The sequence below is a fragment of the Microplitis mediator genome, chromosome 5 (assembly GCF_029852145.1).
Source record: "Microplitis mediator isolate UGA2020A chromosome 5, iyMicMedi2.1, whole genome shotgun sequence".
Classification (NCBI taxonomy): domain Eukaryota; kingdom Metazoa; phylum Arthropoda; class Insecta; order Hymenoptera; family Braconidae; genus Microplitis; species Microplitis mediator.
This window is the reverse complement of record NC_079973.1, coordinates 8500326-8528052: the sequence shown is the minus strand read 5'-3', so window position 1 is coordinate 8528052 and position 27727 is coordinate 8500326. Positions and strand designations below refer to the sequence as shown.

Here is a 27727-nt window from a genome sequence, read left to right as displayed (position 1 = left end):
TCGGAAGAGCCTGTATGTGCTTAGCAGTACCTTCAATTAAAGTCCACGTGGAAGCCTTGAAAATCAAATTTTCTACGAAATTAGTGGTTTTTTGTTGTTAACTTGTCAACGGTTGATTTTCAGGAAAAAACGTATGCAACATTATCTGTAGAAAATTTAGCCTTCTACAAATAAGTTCATGTAAGTCGAATCTCTAAAATCAATATTTAAAGGGATATATGAAATTTAAGTAATTCGAATTCAAAATTTTAGCAAACTCTTTCGATTGTCGCAAGAACCATCTCAATTGGTTAGGAACTTAAAAAGTTATAGCTTGTTTACACACACACGCTCACATGCACACACACGCGCGCGTGCGCACGCGCACGAAGATCATTCTCACAATAGTCAGAATAGCTTCCTAGGACCTCAAAAAGTCGACATCTGATGAAAACTCGGTTTTCGAAAATCGGGGTGAATACAATAACTTCCCGAATTTTTGAAAATTTCCAATTTTCATAGCAGGAAGTTAAAAATATTCGTTTCAAACTCAATATATATAGAAATTTATATATATTTGTATTAATTTACTTGCTATAGCAATTCAAAATAATTGGATATAATCATATCTAATTATCTGAAATTATATAAAATTATCTATAATTATATATGATTATATCTAGTTATACAAAATTTTTTTCTAGATGAATACATACTTTTACAGTCCGAAGTGAAAAAAATTTTTTACGTCTATATTTCCAACTATTTTTAACGAACAAAAATCATATTTTTCATAAAAAGAAAGCTGGTAACTTTTAATTATGTAAAATATTATTCCATTTCATCAAACTAACTAGTATTTCAACAATATCTATTAATGTAACTTTAAATACCTACGATAAAATCAATTTTCATAAAAAATAGATTGCTTCAAGCAATCAACGAATGAAACTCTTTCTACGGTTTGTTTTTATTTTTTTTTCGTTTTTTAATAAAATAACAACTATATTAGTCCTGGTTCATTTTGTAACATTTCAATGTTGATGGACATAGACAGCTGCATGTAGGCCACATATACAGTAGGTAAAGAGAATATTGTTGCCAATTAAATTCAACCTTGCACACGTTCAAATCCACATGATCATCGTAGGACTCACACGCTCAAATAGGTAGCTAGTCGGACCGCATAAAGACCCTATCAGTCCATGCGGTTTTAGGGTTGAACTCCCACAGTCGCAATATTCACATAAAACAAATAATATAATAAAAATACATTTTTTCTCGTCTCTTACTTTTTTTTTGCTACACGGAGAGAAATTTATGGTAACCGTTCCTAGTACCTTTATGAAATATCATCCCATACCGTTATGGTAATGACCACTTGGAATTATGGGATATAGGTCATACTTTCTGGGAAAAGTTCCCATAAGTATGGGAACAATTCCCATCATTATGATAACAGTTCCCATATCACATGTGAAAGAATTATGGTAATGATGACCATAATATTATGGTAATCGTTCCCATTATACTATGGTAAACGTGACTATGATATTATGGTAACCGTTATCATAATATTATAGGAACCATTACTACAACATTATGGTAATCATTACCATAACATGACAACGATTACCATATATTATGGTTATGGTTACCATAATTGGTGGTAACGATTACTATAATATTCCAGTAACGGTTACCATATATTATGGTATTGGTCACCATATATTATGGTAATGGTTACCATATATTATAGTAATGGTTACCATATATTACGGTAATGGTTACCATATATTACGGTAATGGTTACCATATACCATGGTAATAGTTACCATAATATTATGATAATGGTTACCATAATATTATGGTAACGATTACTATAATACTATGGTAATGGTTACCATATTATATGGTAACGATTACCATGATACATGGTAACCATTACCATAATATTATAGTAACCATTAACATAATGTTATGGTAACGGTCGCCATAATGTTATGGGTTACGGTAACAATTACTATAATTTTATAGTAATGATAACTATAATATATATGGGTGCCGTTCCTATAATGGACATTTCAAAAAAACCGGTTACTATGCATTATGGGAACCATTTCCATAATATATTGTAATTGCAACTATAAATTTCTCTACGTGTAGCAATATAGCAGTGCAATCTTTAGGTTATACGTTTAATCTAAATTGCTGTTATCTTACCAATGAAAACGGAAATTAACTTGTTTCTTCCTAGCTACTGCAGATTAATCGTGCTTTTCTATCTTTTCTTTAAGAGTTAACGATATATAAATCATGAGAAATCCTGACAAGAATGAACCAAATAAACTTTTCAAGTATTTTCAAATATTCTCTTCACGTTTGATTTTTTTTACCTTTCTTACTCAATTTTCTTTTTCTACTTTTTTTTTTGTATGTTTTCTATGCTCTTAATAGTTTTCAAGCTTTTCAACGAAACTTTTAAAATGTATCCTTAAATCCTTTATGAAGTATTTTCTTTGTTTTTGTTTAACATCTCAATCTTTATACAATGAAAAAAAAGTTAAGCAAAAATTACTATATACTTAAGTAAACTTCAAACCATTCAAAAGTCTATAGTGATCTTATCATTTTTTAGGAGGATAATTACGCAAGTGATATTTTTCAAAAATTGCTCAGTCAGGAGTAACAAGTTAATGATATTTATTTAAGACTATACTATAGTATTTTAAATATTTAGTTTAAATAAGTATAAGACCCTCGTGATTGATATATTTGCCTGATGGCTCGAATATTAACATCACATAAGCGTATTATATTCATTTTTACTAGCTGTATACAATCTGCTCACGGAGCTCGAAAACGTTGTTGTGAGTACATGTTCGAGCTCTTCGAGCTTGAAAATACTTTTGTATGCCATTGTTTTCGAAAAAAACCGTTTTTTAGAACTTCTTTCTCCCACGATATCTCGCGAACAAATGAACCGATTTTGATGGTTGAGGCGGCAATCGACGTATTCTAATGAGTTCTAGAGGTGTTCAGATATTGGAATTGATGTATCTGGTCGTTTCTGAGATATTCGAAAAAAACTAAAAAAAATATTTTTTTTTATTTCTTTCGACAACAGTTTCTTTTGAACGAATGAACCGATTTTGATTTTTTTGGTAGCACTCGACGCGGCTTATAAAGCTTTAGAGCCTAGTCGATTTTGGATTCAATCTATCGAGCACATTAAAAGTTATCCAAAAAAAAACATTTTTGAAAAAATTTTATTTTTGGAGTATCTCTGAACGAGCCGTACCGATCAAGCTCAATTTATCACAACTTTAAGATATTGACAAGCCGCGTCGAATGACACCTTAAAGTTCAAAATCGGTTCATCCGTTCAAAAGATACAGGTATTTACATACGTATGTACATACAAACATACATACACTCAGACATCATCTTGAAACTAGTTAGAATAGCTTCCTACAAGCTCAAAACGACAAGATCTCTTAGAAATTCGATTTTCGTAAATCGGACCGAAACCAATAACTTCCCGAATTTTTGAAAATTTACAATTTTCTTAGCGGGAAGTTAAAAATATTATAATTGTATTATATCAGTATAAGATTTATAATTTAATATACTTTTAGTTATATAAATTTCCCTGCTTAGAAAATCCGATAGATTCTTATAGCCGTATATATAAGGCCCTATACTTAACTATAGCACTTCTCATAGAACTCATTCATTCTTATAAAATCTCTTCGTGAATTTATGAGAATCTATTGGATTCTATCCGATTTTTTAAACAGGGATCGTATAAGCTAAACTATGCCCGAATTATACAATAAAAATTATACACAATGAGTATACTCTAATTATATCGGAATATTATAACTGGAAGTATAGTTGAGAACATGAATAGATCAAAACAAAAAACACAACAGAACTTCAAAAATTCATTTATCATTGCAAACTTTTTGATAATATTGATAATGAGATTTTATTCCAACTGTGCAATTTACTAATTTTAATCTCAATTTCCAGCTGGATAATTCACCTAGAAAATTTATGAGAAGTTTTACCATGTATACGTAATGGATAAATGTAAGCAGACAAAACGCTTTACTTGAACAGAGAAAATTCTCAGGAAGACTTAAGTTGTTTTGGATCAAGGACAAATCATCTTGAGAGATAAATTTTCTGAAGATAATTTTTTTTTCAACGGATATAATCTTCGTTTTCCTAAGCTATACTAATTTGTATACTTTCTTATATACTTCTTGTATATATGCTTAAGATATACTCGTTGATAGATTCGCAATGTATATGGATTATCCTTTCTACTTCTATTATAAATATGTTCGATCAACTATAGTTTAATTTACAAATTTCGAATATATTGAAAAGTATACATTAAGGTATACATTGTAATTAATCACCGGGGTAAGTCTAAGCGGTGTAGGTGTTAAAATTCGCGGTGTTAAATTTTAACCCCGAAAGTTATGTGAAAATAACGCCGCCGCCGGTGTAAATATTCTTTACCGGTGTTAAAAGAAATTTATTTGAAATTATATGTACCAATGTGATCCAACATTTCTCGATTAAACAAATGATACAATGTAGATGTTTATACTATGATACAATGTGTGTACAGAATTTCATAGTTTTCGAGTTCGAGCTATTCGTGTGAAAAAATGACATTACAGTTGAAAAGTTTGTAGTGATTTCATTCAAACGAAAAATCACATTGTTAAAGTTTTACGCATCAACCATTTTGACTTTTTGCTTTAACAACAAATTATACTGATACGATAGAATTTTCTATAAAGCTCTTTTGTGAGCCAATGTATCTACAACTAATTAAATTTGTTGTAAAACTTTAAATTAATTAATTAGTAAATAAATTACTTATTTCTAACCTTCTTGTTCCTGCAACTTCCACGACTTTACATCGACTTCGGCTCCACCAAAAAGGTGTCAATGTCCAATAAGAACTACTTGCACTTCTTGCCCATCCTTCTTCAGGAAATAAGAGAACCTGTAACAAGAAAATTTATAAGTGAAATTTTTTATTTTTTTTTTAATTTAAATTCTGAAAAACACATCATCCCTTTTAAAATAAATTTACTTGAATTATGTTAATATGGGTTTGATTATTTTTCTCACTGATCCAGAATCACATCAGTATAACGACACCACAATTACAACGGTAAAGAAAAGCAAAGATAGATTATTTATTTAGATAATTATCTATATTTAGTCAATATCTGACTGACTGGTTCTAGTCACGTTTCTATAAAACAAGAGAAGAAGGTATTGTTTTCTGGATATTTAAATATTTAAAAAGATCAGTTTCACTTTTGTTACCCAAATAGCGCAAAGACAACTTTAAAATTTCATACTCTCTAAACATGAATAAGTGAAATAAATGAATATTCACTAATTTTGAGTGCCAACCGAACCACTTTTTGAAATTAGTGGTTCCATTGGCACTCCGAATTAGTGAATATTCACTTATTTTCACTAATTCATGTTAAGAGAGTAAAGGAGCCTTTTAAAAGGACGAGACAAATTTTTTTTGTCTCAAAATCAAGTTTCTTTTGTATAAATAAGATGGATAGATGATAGTCCTCGGAGCCATATAAAATTTGTGTTACTTTTCCTATTTTAAAAAAGACATTTCAATTAAAAAATCGTTTAGATGACTCATTTGACCACTATTTGTAATTTAATTTTTGTTATGACTTGTGTCAAATCTGTTAAGCACATATTTTTTCGGTTACATCAATTTCTGATCTTTTTGTCAACATTTATGTTTCTTATCGATGTGTCAAAAAACAGCCTAAAAACTGATATCTTATAGATGTCACAAAGTCAAGTGTGCTACTTGGTTGCATTACCCCCTTTCCAATAAAGTTATCGTTCCGACGAAAATTGTGTTGGAAAAATCAATCTTGACTGAAATTAAAACTATTTTCAATTTTGCTTTGATTCTGCCATGGGCCCAACACATCTATCGATTACATTACAGGGAAAAAATACCATACCCGAAAAACAACCCTGTGAGTTCTAACGCAAGAATAATAAAAAAAAAATTATTGAAAATAGTTTATGATTTAATTGAGCTAATATTTTATAAAAAAAAAATAATATTCTGCTAAGAAGTTAATTTTTGTACGTGACTATAATTTACCCTATAGAACGAATCAAAATAAATAAAATTTAAAGAGTAACCCTCCTCCTTGGAATGATTGGAACCCCAACGGAAATGGAAATGGGTTTGGAATCCCGTTCAAAACAAGTAGCTTTTTAAAAATTTCAATTAACACTAACACCAAGACAGATAACATGGATTGTAATAATAATCAAAATCATAACTATAGTCTATTCTAAAAAAGTGGTGTTATGTCACAGCTTATAGTCGCCATGGCAACGGTCGCTATGGAGACTGTTGCCATAACAACGGTTGCTCTGGAGACTGTTGCCATAGCAGCGGTTGCTATGGAGGTAGTTGTTAGCAGCAACTAGGGACAATAGCCATCCATAATGAATATTTTTATAATGATTTTTTCATAAGGAAAGCGCGAAAGGTAGTTATCAAAACATTACAAAAGGTAAAAAATAATAGGCGTGCGTCAGCGCGCATAAGCCTTCTAGTAGTAATATAAAAAGTAAAAAAAAAACTAATAAAAATTTTTTTTCATTTATTTCATTCCAAAATAGTGAAATTTACTAAACGGTATGATAAAATGTACCAAATACATAGTTAAGTTTACTAATGTAGGTAACATTCATTTTGATACTTAAATAATAAAAATTACTAAATATAAATAAAAATGAAATTCCCAAGACAGTAAAAATTACACAATTTCAAGACGTTTTAGGTTTACAATATGACTTTAGTAATTTTAACTGATATTTTAAAGTAAAGTTTCCAATTTTTTTCTCCACGCAGACATTTAAACTCAGTTTGAATCGATTTAATTATAAAAAACACAGTATGGAGCATGGGATAAAATACGATATCAAACTTTAGATAATGCCAGCTCTCGCTATCAGCTGGAGCAGTCAACTTCACCCTCATCTTAAATCGTCTCGTTTTATCCCTTGTCTCACGATTTTTCAAATTTAACTAGTATGGTGATCTGCTAGTCAACCTAACTGTTAAATATCATTTGTCATATAATTTAAGAGCAAAAACACATAGAAAAAAAACAACGATTTAAACAAAAAAATATTTTTTAATAAAATTTTTACGTTCTTATTTTGCCGATTCTCTATTAATAAATTCTCTCTTATAGCTTACTGAATTAAAAACGAAATATATATAATCTATCAGGCATATATATTTAAAACAAAATGTTTTTATAGCCACTACCTTAGTACACGGAAAAAAAAAGATAGGAATGGTTACTGTGCTACAAAAGAATGATCGTAAAGTATGTAGAAATTGATCTTAGCACATTACTAGTTCTCGTTATAATAGGAATGAGTCGTTTTTTCCACGGTGGTTACATCGTGTAATGACGGTGGATACACCGTGGAACCACGATGGTGAAATGGCACAAAGCCACCGTAGAATCACGGTGGACACACCACGTAATCACAGTGGCAACACCTTGTGATCTCGGTGGTAAAATGGCACAAACCCACCGTGTTTTTACCGTGATTCCAAACCGCCAGGGGTAACATAGTAATAGTTGCTATGTTGAATCGTACTCAGTCGTATGTAAAAACGACTCATTCTTATCCAGGGACACATTATGCCGAAAACATGAATGGTTACCGTGTCCACAGTCACCGGTAACTTACTAGATAATACAGGTTCCTTTCAATAGCAGGCGTGTGTTAATATGTAAACTAAGTATAGGTGCTGTGTGGAGATGTGAAATACTCCCTGGACAAATGCGTTCTATTGTCGTTCAGCATAGTAACTATTCCTATGCTGAACAGGAACTGTTGCTTTCATTCACATGTCTGAGTGCTGTTTACAAGATTAGTTTCCGCTGAACAGTAGTCAGACATGTGACTGTAAGCGACAGTTCCTGTCCAGCACAGGGATGGTTACTATGCTGAACGACAATGGAACGCATTTATCCGGGGAGTCTTTCGCATCTCCATACAGGACATATACCTATTTTATATAGTAACACATCGATTGCTGAAAGGAACCTGTATTACCTGGGAAGTGAATGGTGACTGTGAACACGATAACCAGTCATGTTTTCGGCATAATGTGTAACATAGTAATGATTGCTATGTCGAATCGTACTCAGTCGTATGTAAAAACGACTCATTCCTATTATAACGAGAACTAGTAATGTACTAAGATTAATTTTTACATACTTTACGAGCATTCTTGTGTAGCACAGTAACCATTCCTATCTATTTTATTCTGTCTACATTAAATTTTTTATTATACTTAAAATTGGTATTGAAGAAAAATATCTTTATAATGATGCTGCAATCCTCCTAAGATGTAAGTGGATAATCCAGAAAATTTGTCAAGGATAAAGATACTTTTGTCGCACGTCCATCTTATTTTTTTTTAACCTTTATACATTCCCTGGGGTGACGTGGCCCCAACGACAGAAATATTGAAATTCTCTCAACTCCCTTGAGTTCGGCTACGTGGCTTTCAATTTTTCGCATCATCTTTCCCCTCTTTTTTTCCTCTTCTCAATATTTTATATTCTTTTTTTCTCTTGGCATGAGGTCTTACATTTTTCTTAATTTTTTTTTTTTGTTTATTTTTCATCCAGCACAACTTCGTGAGCATCATGCTCAAGTTTGTATACGCAAGCTTTCCGATAACCTCACTGTATGTAAGAAGTCGAATCGTGATTTACAACAAGCCACTCATTGAAAATTGTTGAGAAAAACTAACCGTATATATACTTAAAAAAATATATATAAATATAAATCTAATGTAAAACGGACGTGTATGAATTGATGAAAAAAAAGTTTTCTCCTTTTTTTTATCCAACGTCAATTTCGATGGAAGAAAAATTTATTTCGATTGCCAAACGAGTTTAGAGTCTTGAGTCTAGACTACCTACCGTGAGGGTAAAATTCTCGTTAATTTTATTCGTTGAAAAACCACGTAGGTAAAAGCAAACAAAGTTAAGGGAAAAAAGACAGACGATAGTCTGGTAAAGCATATATATATATATAAAGTATGAAATGAGGGAAAGGAATGTACACACTTTAAAGTCGTATTTTTTATCAAAATATCTTTACTAAACTTGTCGAATTGACGTTCCAGTTGAGTTACTTACGAGATTTTTATCGTTCACCTATACTTTCCATCTCCATATCTCTTTTCTTCATTTTCTTTTTATTTATTCATTTTTTTTTTTTTTTTACTCAAACTCTTCTATATCCACCGCAATGAAATTTCGTCGACCTAGCGCGAGTAAACAACTATATCGAATTCGTTTCTACATAGCCTTTCGAATTTGCTGACACAAGTGCAATTCGATATGAGATTTATCTTCGCAGTTTACGGATTCACGATTATTCCATACTCGTCCCGGTGGTTATTTCACGATATCGTATACCACACAATCGTATTGCTCACCCATCTTCTGTGTCATTCATTCGCAATTTTGCAGATTGTCAATTGCACATCCCTATATAGTAATACTATGGATACAATATATTATTAAAATAGATACAATAATGACGGTGAATTTTAATTAACTGCTGTGTAAATATTTGTTTTAATTAAAATAATAAAAACAACAATAATTGTATGTTAAATTGATACTTTAATGATTATCAAATTATTTTATATAAGTATTGTATATAAATTTATGAAGTGTTGAAAACGATTTAAAATAAAATTATGGATAAATAAATTGCTTGACAATTTGATATAACGACCACGTGAATTAGGTCAGTCTCTGTGAACTCAGCATCATTTTCGAGAATATCAGATACTTGTTTTAGTGTGATAAATAAATTAGTAATATATATTTATATATGTGTGTGTTGGTTCGGCTTCACTCCACGAGATGGCATTTACAACTCGCGCCTCTCGCAGCGAGATGCCTGTTTCAATATGTAACATTTCTAACATGTAAATTCCAACACGGCGTCTTAGGTGGGGTATATGATAGACATGCCTAACTGAGGAGTCTCAGCTATCGTATACTTAGACGAAACGTCTCTCACCCCACAATTTCCTTTTTCCATCTCTCCTCTCCATCTTCGCACTATCACTCACAACATTTCACTCTTTGGTATTTGGCGATTTACTCAGTGATAATTGCAATCAAATCCTAAAGTATCGTCGCTATATATTATATATGTTAGGGTGCGTCATTTCGGAGCAACATTTTTTTTTTCAAGTGCATGTTGAAAAAATCATAGTTCAACACAAAAAAAAAATTTCGCGCAAGAAAAAAAATTCTATGTCGATTACAGACCTAGCTCATTGAAAAATTCGATTTTCCCATTTAAATAACACGGGAAAATTTTTGTTTTTAGCTTTAAGTATTTTTAACTCATTAAACAAATCAATAAATCGAATAGACTAATACATATTTTTGTAGGAAATTGAACGCTCTACAAAAAAAGGTCTCTTATCATTTTTCGATAAATCCATCTGTTCAAAAGTTATTGGAGGTCCAAGTCAAGTTGGAGATCTTTTTACTTTTCCGGCGAAACTATCAGACTTATCACAAAATGTTATAGGATCTTTTTTGTTGACAATTCTATTCTCTACAAATTATTATCAGTAAAGTTTTTTCAAATTCCGCATTATCTTTATTTATTTTCATTTTAATTTCAAGCTGTTAAAAAAGTGGTTCTGATCGATGTCAAGAGCTCGATATTGAATGCACGCAAATCGCCTTGGTTTCGACTTAACTGGTCTTACTTAGTCACGATTTAAGACGACCAAGTCTAAACCAAGTTTTATTTTTGACCCGGGTATCGATCGATAATATGGATATATCTTACTCCGTTACAAAATTAATAATTCAAAAGTTAAATAAAAATGAATAATAAAAATAATTAATTAATATTATAAAATCATAATAAAATAAAAGTAATGATTAAAAATATAATGAGTGATTGAGGTGTATGTACTTTTGGATTTTGCAACTATTTTTTTTTTAATTCAATTATTTTATTGAGAACTGAAGAATCTAAGTATAATAAAGGTAACTTTATGATTTTTTTAATTGCAAATAAAAAAATTTATTCGTTTGCAATATCTTAAAAAAGTCCCCCTTTACTCCGTATGCTCAGTAATTTTTTTTAAGTCTAGGTTTAGTTTAAATTCCAATCGAATTTCTTCTTTTTTTATTCCAAATCTCTTCATAGAAATATTGAAACGTTAGTATAACCATTGCAATAGAAAAAACAACATAGCGTGTGGGATATATACACAGTATTATATTCAAGTCATGTCACGTTGAACAGACGTGGTGCAAAAAAGTTTGAGCTTTGGCGAGACGTCAAGTATTGTACATAAATCATTGAAGTGGTATGTGGTCAAACTCACTTTTTAGCTTTCTGATACTCATGGCTGTTAAAAGCTTAAAACGTGAAAATAAAAATAAAAGTTGGAAAATCCAAACTTGCACAACCCACTTGCTCATTTTCAAAGTGATCAATAGACGGTGCTCTTATATGCAAGAAAGGTAAAAAAAATGAAATTAAATAATAATAATTATAATAATAATAATAATGATAAAAAAAATGGAAGCCAAATTTTTTAATAAATTGCCACCCAAGTAGCACACAGACAGCTTTAAGATGTCTTCAAGATGTCTTACAAAGAGATGACAAAGTCACCTTTTTTGATATAAATAAGACGTACAAATGTTGCTTCCAGAGACATGAAACATTTGCCATCTTTTAGGCATTGCAAAAAGTTGCCAAAATGGTTTGTAATTTAATTCAACTTTAATTGTACTATATAAGACAACTATGTGTAATCTCGCAACGACGGTAATATTTGAACCACACAACAAGATGTCTTTTTTTAATCAATAAATACAACACATATGTTGTTTTAAAGACTTATTTTTTAAACACTTGATGTTTATAAATTAAGGAATATCAATAATAGTCGACTTAAAGACAACTTGATAAATCACAAATAAAATGTTGGATATCCCTTATAAGAAAAAACAACAGGCCGCGGCTTGGCGCAAGACTTATTAACTCTGAGGGAAGCTTGAAATCCAAGTTTGGCCCAAGTCTGTTTAAGCATCGAAATGATAACACCGAGCCAAGCTTGAGTGACAGTGTTGTGCCAAGACTGTTGCTGAATAAGCACCTCTACTTATTAAAAATAAATTAAAAAAAAAAAAAAAATTTAGTAGACATGTGCGGGATGGTAACATATGGAAATAAATTTGTACACAGAGAAATCCGGTAAACTGATGAAACTAATTTTTTTTTGCATTTGCTGGGTCTCGAACCTGGTCCTTCATGGCTGGTAGGCAAGTGTTTTATCCACTAGGCTGTTACGCTATTCATAGAAGCCAGAGGTTTTTAGGTACCATTTGTTATTTACACTGGGAAACCAGAGCTTGTGACTTGAGTATTGGCTGAATCTTGGCCCAAGATTGACAAGCCAAGGCTTGCCACTTGAGTATTGGCTGAACCTTGCTCCAAGACTGACAAACCAAAGCTTGTTACTTGAGTAGTGGCTGAATCTTGGCCAAAGACTGGCGAACCAAGGCTTCTTACTTCAGTAATGGCTGAATCTTGGCCCAAGACTGGCAAACTGAGGCTCGTCACTTGAACGTTAATCAGATCTTGGACCAACCTTTGGAGGCCAAGCCTTGGTAGCCTAGTATTGTGCTAAGACCGACCCCGTTGTCAATATTTTTTTTTTCTACAAGGGATTTACCGCACTTTTAACATTCGCTTTTTGCGGGGGCATTTAAAGGCTTGGAAAAACAAAACATTGAAATGAAATAAAACATTACCATAAATTTTGTTAAGATTTGGGTAAATTTATTAATTTAAATAAAAAACAACAGATATTTTTAATTAATTTATAAAATTAAATTAACCATAAATAGATATACTAAACTAATTAGTTGATTTCAATTAATACATACAGAAAATGAACATTCAACAGACAATTTACATGAGTTGATAAACAATAAATACTCATTACAAATAGGATACTTATTAAACGAAAGATATTAACTAATTAAAATTGATGATTTCATTATTGTTCTTATTATTATTATTATTTTTTTTTTTTTCAAGTGAAAAAGCTGTATTTACTGTGTTCTTGTTTTACAATTATTTACGGTACACTTTAGATGAAATAATAAACCAAGAAAACAAAGTATTCAGAGAAAGTTACTCGAGAAATAAAAAGATGAAAAACAATCAATCCAGTCAAAACCTGAACTGTGTTAAAAAAATTATTGTAAAACAATAGAAGTAGTGATAACTTATAATTAATTGGTTACTAAAAGCTCAACCACTGTTTGGAAATTTCATTAGGAAATAAAAAATGATTTTTTTTTAATTTTCTAAGTCTAACTCCTCACGTTCTCGTTGTATTTAAACGCCTAGTGCTGCTGCTTACACCATCTTCAAATTTTTTTTCTATATTTTTAAGTCTGTCATCCGCACGCCTTAACCAATGGGCCAAGTGACAACTGACAACACTATCAGTTCATTTGAATGCCTTGATCAAAATATCTGTAAACGAAAGATGAATAAGTGGCATATATAAAACCCTAGTGTAAATAAAGTCATAAATTTCCTATGTAGAATAATTTTTCTTTAATTTTAGCAGTTTCAGCAAATGAACAACTTGATACTTTCAGCGAGCCAGGAGTTATTCCCTTTCATGTACACTATTTTGCTAAACTGTTGGTCATCATGATTTTCATGATTACGTAAGCAGCTTTCTGCACAGATTTTCCATCTATTGTGGAGGTTTTCTTTTTGCTGAAATTTAATATATAATTAATAAAATATTTATTAACAACATCAACGAAAATTAAAAGTTCATTCAAAGTGAATGTCAAACTTGAAATAATTCTGTCACTTGGTGTTGCTAGGTTTTAAAATAAATCACTTTACGTACATAGCAAATAACGTTTTTGTAAGGAGAGTGATTTTTCTTTTAAGTAAGACTACGAAATTAAAAATATCATGCAGGGATACTTACGAAGAAAAGACGAATCCGTTCATCTGTATTTATTGTTTTTTTGTCTAAGTTCAACAATTCTTTCAGTAACACGACAGTTGACCTTATGCCAAAATACCCATGACAAAATATCCGACAACAAAATCCCCGCTGCCAAAATAACCGCAAACTAAAACACCTGTGACAAAATACCCACGACAAAATACCCACATCGTGTCGATGCGATTCATTTCTAAAGCGACTTGAGCTTCCGCGGCCATCTTGAATACACGTTGCAAATTAAAATTTGCCAAATTCTCATGATATTTAAATGAAAATTTTTTGTCTTTAGGGCAAGGTTTAATATGAATATTTAGAATTGTTGCTAGTCTGATATTTTTTTTTTGACTATAAACTAAAAATTTAGGGGGTGCTATAAATAATCAACTTGGTAAATATTGGACACCCTAGTACATACTGACGGACATCTCAGGTTTTTTAATTATTATCTTTACAAAAAATGATTTGAAATAATATTCGTTTTATTCATAGATAAATTACCTTTCAAATGCTACGAATTTTATTCTTGTTGAGCATATTTGAACGAGTGTAAAATGTTCTGTACGTGAGTGAATCAGCTCAGACCGAGTAAGCGTTAGCAAAACATATCTCATTGCTTCGCAAATGAGTTGTGCAATAGCAGAATAAAAATTTCTGGTGTAAAAAAGGTGAAAAAATAAGTTGTGATAAATTATCCTGCGTTATTAGTGAGGTAAACTGGGATTTAAAAATGAGAAAAATAAAAATAGAACATCAATAACGTTAAACAAAAATAAAAAAAAAAAAAAGTACACAGCGAATTATTGAAATGAAAAAAATTCTTTGAATGTACTTTTCATCAGATCTCGTATTTTTATGGGTTAGATTTTCTACGAAAAAAATATTATGTTATTAATATTGCAACATCCTAAAAAGTATTTCCATCAATCGTTAAGCTTCTGGCCATCCATTAAAAAATATGCTAATAAAAAAAAAAAAAAAAAAGAAATTAAAAATATACGTACAGTGTAGATCCACAACGGAACTGTAGAGAAATATTTTAAAGGTTTTCAACATGCCACAGATCTTTTGACCGAGTTTTTTTTGTTGGTTGTCTCTACATTATACTTGTAGATATAGAATGCATATCAACATAAATACATACATAGACTCAAGTGCCCTTACAAATATGAAAAAAATTGAAAAACACTAATCAATGTACAAAAAAGAAAAAAGCTTGGAGTGTTTGCACCTTCATGAGAGCATGGAAATCCTACAAATGATTTTCATTGATTGCCACCAATAAATTCTCGCTTTATTTCTCTTTCTATCTCATATACCTTTTCTGTTTCATATATACCACCCAACACAATTTGTTTCACCGCGTAACGCATAAGCATAATGATGATACTATCCGATGTAGTGAGAGAGAAACCAAAAGGATGCGATACAGTAATCACCAACTAAAATTCACGCAATTTACATTCGAAGCCGGATTTCCCTGATTGAATCGATACACAATAGATTATACAACTCTTCTCACTATCTCATAATAGCTACCATGTGAATAATTTTTTATTATTATTTTACTTATTGATTAGAAAATTAGAATTTTAAATATCGATAAATTTATTAAATTTAGTCTGGTTTTCTGAAACTGGGATTTCTACAGACATCTTTAGTCGTTCTGTCAAGATAGTAAAAATAAAGACTGATTATTTCTGAATAAATTCGCTCACAAAGATGCATAGTTTTTTAAATTCGTAAGTTTCTTGTTGTAACTGAAAAATGCTAATGTTCTGAAATACACAGTATCAAAAATTTGCAGAGTAAACGAGAATTAAATGCGGAGTTGATGTGAAACGCATTATTCTTTGTATGTAGTTTTATTTATATGATTTATTAAATAAGAACTCAGTGAAGAGTAATACAATCAGTAAAAGTTTACGAACAATTTCTTCATAATCACTTCACTGATGGAAACTTTCGATTTACTTCATACGTGTAGCAATTCTACTTTTAGATCTTGAGAGTTCCAAGTGACAGTACCAATTCGGATTGAAAATAAAATTGAAATAAAGATATTCAATTGATTGGTCAAATAAGGTACTGAAATAAAAAGTTCTATCACGCTATTGTTTTATTTTCTATACTTTTTAAAGATACTGTAGGACAGCTGAAACATCTTTTCTAAATTATCGAGGGATAGTCAATCCCACAAAGACAATATAGAGAGAACTGTACAATTATACGTAACAGACACTGAGAGATTGATCGTAATGGTAGGAAGGAGTAAAAGGGGATTATACCATGCGAATACGAGTATACATTGTGTCAAGGGGAATCACATATATATATATATATATATATATATATATATACGTAGACTGGGATCGAGTTAAGGGAGGAGTAGAATAGAGACTGAGTGAATGATAGCCCGCGAGCTATTCATGAACCGAACCGTTGCACTGTGCGTTGCATAGTACGTTGGTTAATCCTATAATCTGGTGCCACGGTCCATTGGGCCAGCATCATCTACTCTAGCAAGCCTGTGCTACATTTATTACTTCGTATATTCATTCTTTATTGTATAAAAGATCTTGAAATCCAATCAATTTTTTTTATTGTCACTCCGTTATTGAGATAGCGTAATCCAGTAAGCTACTAAGTCAAAATCGAGATTAGGAATTTAATTGAAATTGTAATCGATGAAAATGGACTCATCACAGACAAATTATTAATCAAATGATTTATTGGTGGAAAATTTTGGAATAAATTCATTTTTTAATGTAATAATAATATAACAAAAACTGTAGCGCATATATGATGTAGTCAGAGAACAAAAAAAAGTTTAAAAAGTGCCTGAGTCAAAAAATTGAACTGCGATTTCAACCGCAAATCTAGGCTGCAAATAAACGTATTCTGGAACCACATTTGAACAAATATGTTATGCTCATTTCTGTTTTTGCACTATAGAGGTTCAAATGAGGTTCCATTTTTCGATTAGTGTGAGACAAAGTAAACCTCACAAGAATATTGAATTAATCATTAAAGGTTTCAGACTTTTTTTTTAGATTAAGTTTACTTTTTCTCTTATGACAGAAATTACTCTGACATAGAATTTTATATTAGAAAAGTTAGCTTAAAAAAATTAATTTGATCGATCCCGAACCTATTTTTTGCATCAGACTGATATGTAAAATATATTTGTAATTATTAATTGTGAAAATTTCAATTTAATTCTTTGAATCAAATTTTGCAGGCTGATTTTAGATTTAGAAATTTTTTTTTAAGCAATTCGAGTAGTCCTAATCACTTTATGACGCCCGTGTTACCCTTATTTATAATTTAGAAAAAAAAACTAGAAAGCCTATTTTGCCCCTTTATTCATTTATTTGCCTCTTTAATATTAATTTATATTAAAAAATTTTTGGGCCAAGTTCCCCCTTTCCTTTCTTTTTTGACAGCTGAATATCTTACGGCCCTTAAAAAATAATATCCTTTAAAAATTAGAATAATTGGTTAGTGAATGTAAATAAACAATAATACTTTTAATTTTTTATTATCATCTATTTATGACATTTTCAACGTACATATGATTCACTTTACTAGATGAATCTAATTGTATTTTTTTCTTTTTTTAGTGTAATCGGTACGAATGAAGCCTACCATAAACCTGCGGTAACAATCACCAAAAGGCCGATAAGTAACATGGAACATTTAATATCGCACTTAATGTGATTCGCGAGTATGTAAACCGAGATGGTCGAATCTATGTGTTGGGTGTGGTTTTTGGGTCATGAGCAGACTAGACTCAGTGTCTCCTTGTTATACTTCTATTCCAAAGATATACTCACCACGAAATTCAAGTATATATAACAATGCTGTTAGTTAAATATTTTAACAGTAAGTAAAATTTTATCATTGAGATGAGATAAAGAATTATGTTATTTATATAACTACTAATTTTATAGAATGACTTAATAAAGAAATAAAAAGTTAACTTAGATTAAAATAATATTAATATATAGCTATATTGTTAAGTTTTAGTATAACGACTGAATTCATACACACATTGAGTCCACGATAAGGCAGACTGTACTCCTTCTCGAACCATTTGCTACCTAATCGTCTAATCCGGTGATCTGCCCACATGTACCAGGTCATTCGTTCTAAAGGACCAAGCTGTTGGGTATTAAAGCACAAACGATTTCGACAAGCATGAAAGTTAAAAAATGACCTCAGTAAGTTTTTCCAACATTCTCGGTTTTCGAGCGTATTGTAAAATATTATTAATAAAAAAAAAAAAAAAAAAAAAAAAAAAAATAGAATTTATGAAATAAAACCCTTGTAAAAATAGAATCGAGGTGGTAGCTAGTGCCTCGCCAGTTTCGCTAAAATTGAAAGAGGCCTTATCTAGAACTCAGCTAGTATCATTAAAGAACTAGAGATCATCTTAAACAAAACGTGTTGATTGCCGCAAGTACAATCGTTAGTGGTTGATTAGTTCAAACGATACGTTGAAAAAAAAAGTGGTAAAAAAACGTTTTTTGTTGTATATCTTCGAAAAAAAAGAACCCAAATCGATTCCAAAATCTACTTGAATCTATAAATCATTGGACCGCGTCGATCGCTGGCAGAACCCATGTAATAATTTTCATTACAAGTTGCTGCTCAAGGCACTATTTACAAGAATATTTTGACAGATTCTACATGATGTTGTCCAAAACAACGTATACAGGACAATCTTGTAGCAGCATTGTGCAAGCTTGGTCTTGAGTCACTAGTTACTTTTATCAGGATAACCAAGGAGGTAAGGACTTTATTCCTGTTTGTTTTTATTTTATTCGTTCCAGAGACAGAGAAGCAACCGTGAAAAGCTCGTGAGACGCAGCCGCGGCTAACAGAGCTCCATTTTGCGTATGCGGGTCCGTTAGGGCTGATCTTGTAAGTGCAGCGTTTCACGGAGCGGTAGCCGTGAACTCCTAATGTACAGCCACAATGGCTCAGGGAGTAGAGGCGCAGCCTGTCAGGCTAGATACAGTCTTAGCTGCTCAGGGACAGTATCCAGCCAAAACAGCTGGGCTATTAGATTCTCGTTGAGCATCGAGGCCACGTCTGACCTAACGACGGGTATATGAATAAGACTGAGACAGAATAGCTTGCAGACATTTTATCTCAAGCTTTGTTTGGTAATTAGTCTCCACCTAATCTAGATTTTGTCTCTCACTTTTAGATGGACGTGCAAAAGTTAGCGTTCGTGATGATGGAAGAGTTGCTAGAGGAAGCAGCGGATATAGAAGAGCGTGACAAAATACTCAATAGGCTGAAGTTGTCAGCTCAGAAATGGCTTCCGGGCAATTGGAAAAACTGGAAAGTAGTCAGCATCTCTAAGGAGGAATTATTTGGGGATGAGATTGATCCACAAATACTCAACAAGTTGAGATTTGCTATACCCACGGTAGCGATCGCAAGAGCATTTAATCCATCAGCTGTGGACTTGCCAGAAAAGCAGTATCGAGTCTAAAAGGTGGAAACGTTGGACTGAGCCTTCTGTCAGGCTTTAATCATGAGTCCACCAGCGGTCACCAACAAGATAAAAGGTTCAGCAAGTCAGATAGAGATTTTTAATCAGGCTTTGAGACCGATTGAGGAACAGTTTGTGTCTCACAAACAAGCAGCAGCTCTGTTAAAACCGGCTGAGGATATCCCAGGGTCGGAAATGGACGAAAACGAGAGCCCACGAGGTCCAGGTGATGAAAGGGGGGGCTAAGAGTTTGTCAAAAAGTGAAAGACCTCTAAAGAGGTTCAGAGTATCGATCCTGGAGAAAAAAATGGAAAACATGTTTAAAGTATTGCTAAATGAATTAGAAGAAAGAAAAGAAAGCGACAGGCGTGGTTATTCGGAGTCAGATGACTCTCACGAAGGGGGCTTGGAGGAGCACAGCCTTGCAGAACAGCATAGGCAGGATATCCCAGATTGGGAACCACTTGTTTAGTTACCGATGCATGAGAATCACGCAGCTGATTTAGAAGCTCTGCCGCTAATACCTGAAGTGAAAGAAAGTGTGCCTTTGATACCACCACCAGCACCAGAGATCCTCGGGGGAGAAACCCAACTCCTACCGAGCGCGTCCCCAGGTGGCGGATAGGGGAACGTCCTCACCGGTCGTCAGGCCGGCGGATAGGGGTGAAATAAAATAGTCCCCGCGGACCAAACGTGGTGTGAGGAGAAGCTAAACTCCTTTCAAAAAAAGAGAGACGAGCGTGATGGTTAAAGGCGGAAAATTTATTATGATGGACACGCAGATTAATAAATATTCGTTTACGGAGCAGAGGAGGGATACCTCAGCCACGGCTACCGCAGGTGGGTTAGCAACACCTGCGCGGTCGACATCCAGTGACTGCTCGACGCTCTTGGTTGACCACTTGGCCAAGGGTAACACAAACGTCGACACACCAAGTGAAGGAATATTGAAGGCGACTGGGAGCTGTGGGAACGAGATTCTCACGCTGCGAGATGGGGCGATTTCTCAGGAAGACTCTGGACTCGAGGAACTTCGGGAAGTCCTCAAAGAGACCCTGCGGACCATCACCAGGAAGAGGACCGTGGCATCTGAAGTTACTGCTGGTGTGAAGGAAGCTGCGTTGATACTAACGCAGTTGCTTGTCCACCGCAAAGGCTGGAAGGATGCCCAGAGGAAATTAGCAGCTACAGAGCTGAAGGAGCGAGAGCACCTGGTTCAACAACTGCAGCGACGGGAACAACTTCTGAGGGAGGCACGGCAAACCGAGACCCCGAGGAAGAAAAATGAGAAAGTCTCAGAGCAGATGGAGGTAGAGCACTCGAGCCCACCAAAAGGGCCTGAAGAGTCAATCGTGCTCACCTACTCTGAAGCCACAACCAGAGGTAACACTCCCTGTAAAAATGAGGCCACGAAAGGGAAGCGCCCGTTGGCATCGCCCGAGGAGGGTGAACGGGAGCAGAAAAAGAGGAAGGAGAAGGAAACCGTGGACAAAAAGTCAGGCGACGCAGTTTTCATTGTTGTGGAAGGGAAGCGGAAAAAGAGAAACAGGAAGAAAAAGGAAAAGGCTGCGAAAACAGTGGGCAATGGAGAGCAGGGACCAGGACAGGATGGGACAACGAATGGACCAGCGACGGAACGGACCACAGCACCCAAGGAGACCAAGCAGCGGAAGATGCGACAACGGGCGGAGGCAGTACTGATCTCACCAGGTGAGTCAAGATCGTCTGGGGATGTTTTGAAAGCTCTGCGATCAAAACTATCCCTAGAGGATCTAACCACAAGTGTTAGATCAATAAGGACAGCCAGGAACGGCGGTCTTCTTATTGAGTTCAAGGGATCTGTTAAAGATCGCTCTGCTCTCGATAAGAGGATCACCGAGGCGGCTGGTGGGGTTGTTGCGGTGCGCCATCTCGTCCCAACCACTACAGTGGTTATTGACGGGCTGGACGCTGCAACAACAGTTGACGAGGTAAGGGCGACCTTGCGTCAGAGCATCAATGAAGGTGCGGACGAGCTCAAAGTTAATATAACTAAACCCAATAAATGGGGAGCTGTACGTGCCTTCATTGAGGCAAGATGCGCGGTCGCTACTGTCTTAGAGGCCTTGGGAAAGGTCAAAGTGGGCTGGTTGGTCTGCCGTATCCGCCGCTGGGAACGGCTCGATCGATGCTTTCGCTGCCATGGTCTTGGTCATTCGGCCGGATCATGTAAGGTGGAAGTTGGTCGGTCGAGTCTTTGCTGGCGTTGCGGCCAGACGGACCACCAGGCCAAGGCCTGTCCTAATCCACCACGCTGCCACCTCTGTGCAGCAGTAGGAGACGGGCGATCTGTGGATCACACAATCGGTTCGAGGCGTTGCACTTCTCATAAAAATGGCTAAGGTGCTGCAGGCGAATCTACAACGGTGCAGGACATCGCTGGATCTACTTCTGGCGCGGAGACAAGACTGCAGAATGGATATTGTTCTGGTTTCAGAGCAATACCATTCAGCGTCCGGACCAAATTGGTTCTGTGACCCTTCGGGGACAGCGGCAATTTGGATTCCGGACCTAGGGTCTGTTTCCGTGAAGGACAGTGGATTCAGGGATGGTATTGTATGGGTAGTTACGCCTGCGATCACCTTCGTGTCGTGCTATTTTACACCCAACGAGCCTATCGCTGACTTCCGAAAGAGGGTGAATGAACTCGAAAGAGTCGTTCACAATCTTGAGGGAGAAATCGTGATAGGTGGTGATTTCAATGCAAAATCCATCGATTGGGGGATGGAATGGACTGACACGCGCGGTACTGAGCTCTTGGACATGATGGCAGGTCTCGATCTTGTCATTGTGAATAAGGGAAACACTGCAACTTTCCGCAGGGTGGGCACACGTGGGTCAATAATTGACCTCACATTTGCTACTCAACGGATAGCTGCGGTGATCTCGGACTGGGCTGTTTTGGAGGAGTTTACGGCTAGCGATCATCAATACATCTCGTATACGGTACATGATTTACGGGGAAACCCTGCGATTGTGTCCCAGCGATCAATGAAGCGGGTAGGTTGGAGGGTTTCGAAGCTGGATGAGGGTGCTTTACAAAAGGCAGTCTCAGACAGCGCTGAGGCCTTCTCTCCTATGTCTGCTGAGACGCGGGAAGATGTTGAGATGATTGTTGATCGTACGATGAAGGCTATCGTCTTAAGCTACGACGCTGCGATGCCTCGACGTTCCGCGAGCTCACGCAGGAAGCCAGCTTACTGGTGGACTGATGAGATCGCGCTGCTCAGGGCTGAGTGTTTACGTCTTCGGAGGCAAGCACTCAGGACGCGAAAGCGTGATACTGGGCAGCAGAAGAACGAAGAGTACAAAGCGGCGAAGAAGCGACTGGTTGTGGCGATCAAGGAAAGCAAAGGGAGATGCTGGAAGGCGGTCTGCGAAGAAGTAGATAATGATCTATGGGGCCTTGGCTACCAGATTGTTACTCGAAAATTCCTGGGTCGCAGTCCAGTATCACCTATGGAACCTGATGCGATGCAGGAAATAGTCAATATCCTATTTCCGGAGCGTGAAGATCGAGACAGTCCAGTTTGGACTATATCCGACGACGACTGTCCACCTTTCTCAGCAGCTGAACTGCGGGTGGTTGCAAAGAATCTCGAAGGAGGAAAGGCCCCGGGCCCCGACGGTATCCCCGTTGAGGTTTATAAGGCCCTCCTCCCTCCTCCTCCATTTCGGTTGGAGTTTTTCCTGCACGATGGAAGCTGCAAAGGTTAGTCCTGTTGGACAAAGGAAAGGGTCCGCCCTATACTCCTTCGTCCTACAGGCCACTTTGCATGCTGGACGTAGCTGGAAAAATCCTCGAATCGTTAATTCGTAATCGACTGAGAATTGAAGTTGCAGATGCCGGTGGTCTAGCGGAAAACCAACATGGTTTTCGGTTGGGTCGCAGCACAATCGGTGCTATTTCGGAAGCGCTTTCATAAGCCAGAAGAGCTTGGACGGGAAACCATCGATCCCGTCCAGTATGCATTATGATGACATTCGATGTCAAAAATGCATTTAATTCGGCACGATGGCCGGATATAATGGAAGCGCTTCGGAAATTAGGTCTGTCCGAGTATCTCATTCGGATCATTGACGATTACTTACGTGATCGTTTTTTGATCTATGAGACTACTTTTGGCGAGATGATGAAGAAGCTGAGTGGAGGAGCGGCTCAGGGTTCTGTCTTAGGACCGGAACTCTGGATCATCCTTTACGACGCACTTCTACGTCTAGACCTACCGAGTGAGGTGATACTGGAGGGGTTTGCTGATGATGTGGCAGCACTAATCCTTGCGTGCTCCTACAAGAGTGCGCAAAGATTAGCAAGCCTGGTCGCGACCAAAGTGGACGCTTGGCTAAATGACCATGGTATGGCATTAGCTAAGGCGAAAACTGAGGTTATAGTACTCACAGCCCAGAGGTGGTTTCCGAGTCCTTTCCGCGCTCTCGTCGTAGATCAACACGTCGAGAGTGGAAGTTCTCTGAAATACCTCGGGGTGACGATCGATACGAAACTTACGTTTCGCGATCAGATTGTCGGTGCGGCTAATAAAGCGGCAACGTTGGTAGCAAACCTTTCTCGGTTGATGCCGAACGTCGGAGGACCGAGGAGCAGCCGTAGACGAGCTCTCATAAGTGTCTCAAACTCGATAATGCTTTACGGAGCAGAAATCTGGTGTGAGTCACTTAAAGTAGAATGCTATCGTCGACGACTGGCATCTGTTCAACGAAGAGGCGCACTGAGGATAGCTTGCGCTTACCGAACGGTTTCGGAAGCAGCCGTGATGGTCATCGCGGGTGTGATTCCGATCGACCTTTTAGGGTTCGAGAGGAGACGCATCTGGGATGCCCGTCGGACTGGGGAAGAACCGTTGGAAAGAGTTAAGGCTCGAGAACGCGAGGAGACCCTGAAACTCTGGCAAGAGCGATGGGAATCTGCGGAAACGGGACGTTGGACATTCAGGCTCATTGAACGAGTCCGTGACTGGATTTCACGGAAAGAAGGAGAGGTGGATTACTACCTTTCACAATTTCTCTCCGGTCATGGCCAGTTCAATGAGTACTTGTATCGCATGAGGATCCGAACCGATCCTTATTGCCAGTACTGTCCGCAAGTTGTCGACTCTGCCGAGCACACTTTCTTTTCCTGTCAGCGTTGGTCTGAAATACGGCTGCGCTTTCAGGAGGAGAAAGAAGTGCCAAATGCCACTGACCTGGTAATACCTTGGATGTTGGCGACGGCAGACAATTTTAAGACCATGACGAAGTACGTCCGAGAAGCGTTGTTAGAAAAGAAAAAGGAAGAGATTGTGTAGCGAATAGAATGAGAAGAGAGACAGCGACGGCGACAAGAAGAGGAAGACTAGCACTGTGAAGTAATGCTAACGCGGTCCCGCAGTGCTAGGTCTGAAGAAGGGAGGGATTGAGGTTTTTAGCCGGTAGGGCCCCCAAGGATACAGTTATTTGCTTAAAACATCATTTAAGTAAATACATCCTTGGGGGAGGAGCCCGGCACACGGAGAACAATAGGCATATGGAGAGCAGCTTATGCTTTTCATATGAATATTGTTTTCTACGGTGCGGTGACGCATTTTTCCCTCAATCTCCTTCCTATAAAAAAAAAAAAAAAAAAAAAAAAGCACCAGAGATCAAGGCACAGGGTATCGCATGCCAGAAGCTTGGGACACATTATGGAACTAGAACAGGATTAGGTGTAAAGAGGTACAAAAGAAACTTCAAGCCTCTCCGGTATTTGACGCGCTGAAGGTGAATGGTCAGCTAGAGGGACTGGTACAAAAGTCCTTTGGTAACACGCTGTTGGAACAAGCTGAGGAAATGGCAGGGACAATCATGCACGGGTTGTTGAAACAGAGGCAGAAGATTGCTGAAGGGGTACAAAAAATTGTACAAAAGTACCCGGCAACGTATGAAGATATTAAAGAAAATTTCTTTGGAGATTCAGCCTTCAAGAAGATCTCTGATAATCTAGTCCATTATACTTGTGCTAGACGGGCGGAGTTGAGATTGGAATGAGAAGGAAAGCCTTGAAGCCAAGGGATCAACACCTGGTGGACATTGTTTAAACATTTAGTTAACAAATTAATATTTTGAAACGCGAATAAATTGGAAAGACGGTGAAAATAGAGTAACTAAAGGCCTGAAGTTTTTTTTTAGGTCTACTATAGTTGTTCATCACATAGTCATGGTAGGGTCGCAATTTTCGTGTTTTTATTGAGTTAATATACTTACGACGATGTATGTTTATTTAATTGTCAGGCTTGAAAAGGACTTAAATAATATAACTACAATTTTTTTTTCTGGAAATATTTCTTTTATTTTACATCAATTTTTTCTTCTTGTGTTGTGCACTTTTGGTTCTATTATCAAATGTTTCATTGATGCACAATATTCCATCGATGATTGTGACCCAAACGGTGGCTGTCTTGACTTCTCTAGTTTCGAAAAGTCTGCATATTTCTTCGTAATTTTTGGTGTTTGCTTTTGTGCACTGAAAATGGCATCTCGGTTTTTTGCGATCGCCTTATTTTTCTTCTCTTCTGGAAGCTTTTGGTCGCTTATTATTCTAGCAATGCCCTTTCTTATCTGCGGCATATCGTTTTCCTCAAACTCGCAGTAACGACTGCTGGCGATAATTGATGCCCAAGTGAGCATGTGTACGCCACAGTTATTCCTATGTTTGCGTCGGCCTAGCAGCTCTCCTTGAGCTGGCACATCCGTTCGGGAATATAACGTCCACTCGCTCCAGCAAATTTTCGGCTTATTGACGTGTCGCTCGGTGAAACTCATTAAATCTGAAATAAACGTTCTCGACGGTTCCTGGTGTAATGAATCAAGGTGTATTATGCATTTGTGCGTAAAGTTCATTACCAATAATGTCCAGTGGTTGTTCGCCCCTACCGGTAATACCCATACGGGATACCGATTGATTTTGGAATTTTTAGCCCGTCTTTTGAATCCTGGTGATTCAACACCGTTTACCATTATTGAAACGGGTATAAATGTTTCAAAAAATATACATTTAAATTTCCTTCTGTCTGCGACATCTTGCAGGATATGAGTATAGGTGATAACTATGTTGTCGTCTATCTCAGCATTCTTTTTGAGCGTTACCAATGATTCTGGCCCTAAAACAATTCCATATAAACAGAACGTCTTGGTCATGAAATCTTCCGGATATTCAGTATCTGTTTTTAATTTGTGAAGATCGATAATGCTTTCAGGCTTCTTTTCTTCTTTGAGCGATTTAAATATTTCATTACCGTCTTCTTCTCTTCCTACTTCTTCTTTCAATGTACTCATTGAATCTGTTTTTGGGTCATCATTTTGACTCAATTGTGTTAATTTTTCTTCTACGGAATTGTCCAAATTTAATCATTTTTCGGCTAGCGCTCTCTTCTCTCTAATAGTAGCTTCCTCGGCTTCATTTCGGTCTTTTGGTTTCACAAAATAAACATTTTTCCCCGATTTGTTCCAGCTTTCACTAACCAAATCCCAAGGAACATTTTTCTTTTTCTTCGCCGGCTTTCCTAGAACCTCTTCGTCATTCGTGGACTCTTGTTTGATATTTTTTTTTAATCGGTTTTTCCGTTGACGGTCGGTCACGAGTGAATATTTCCGTTTTAACAATGACTTTTCGCTTTCATCGGCTAATGTTCTAATTAGCCGACAAATAGGAATATTAGATTTTTTTTCGAGAATCGTGTGCTTCAGATGTTTAAACCACACTTCAACGGGTGCATTTGAATCTCTCCGGATATCAAAAGCTTCGGAAATTATTACCGCCGACCAAAGCGGAAAAAAAGGAAAATAGTATTCAAGTAAGTATGAAAAAAATTCCGGAATGTAATACTTGTTGCTGACAAGATCACTGCCAGAGCTTTTCATACTTTCTTCATTATTTTGAATTATGATTTTTTTTTCTTCGAATAATTTTGCGAAATGAAAATGAAACGGTGAACCGTGTCGCTGTTGCTTTTCAACATCCAAACTTTCAGAGCTTCTTCGTTCATCCGGATCATTGATTTCTT

At 36.0% G+C, this 27727-nt stretch overlaps 1 protein-coding gene across 1 annotated transcript in view; it reads right to left on the bottom strand.

Annotated features, from left to right (window-relative positions):
• LOC130668346 (uncharacterized) overlaps nt 1-27727 on the bottom strand; it is a 112782-nt gene that overhangs the window by 34582 nt on the left and 50473 nt on the right. The window contains exon 3 of the mRNA XM_057470586.1: nt 4890-5008. Within this exon, the coding sequence (XP_057326569.1) occupies nt 4890-5008 (119 nt within the window). The remainder of the gene's footprint in view (nt 1-4889; nt 5009-27727) is intronic.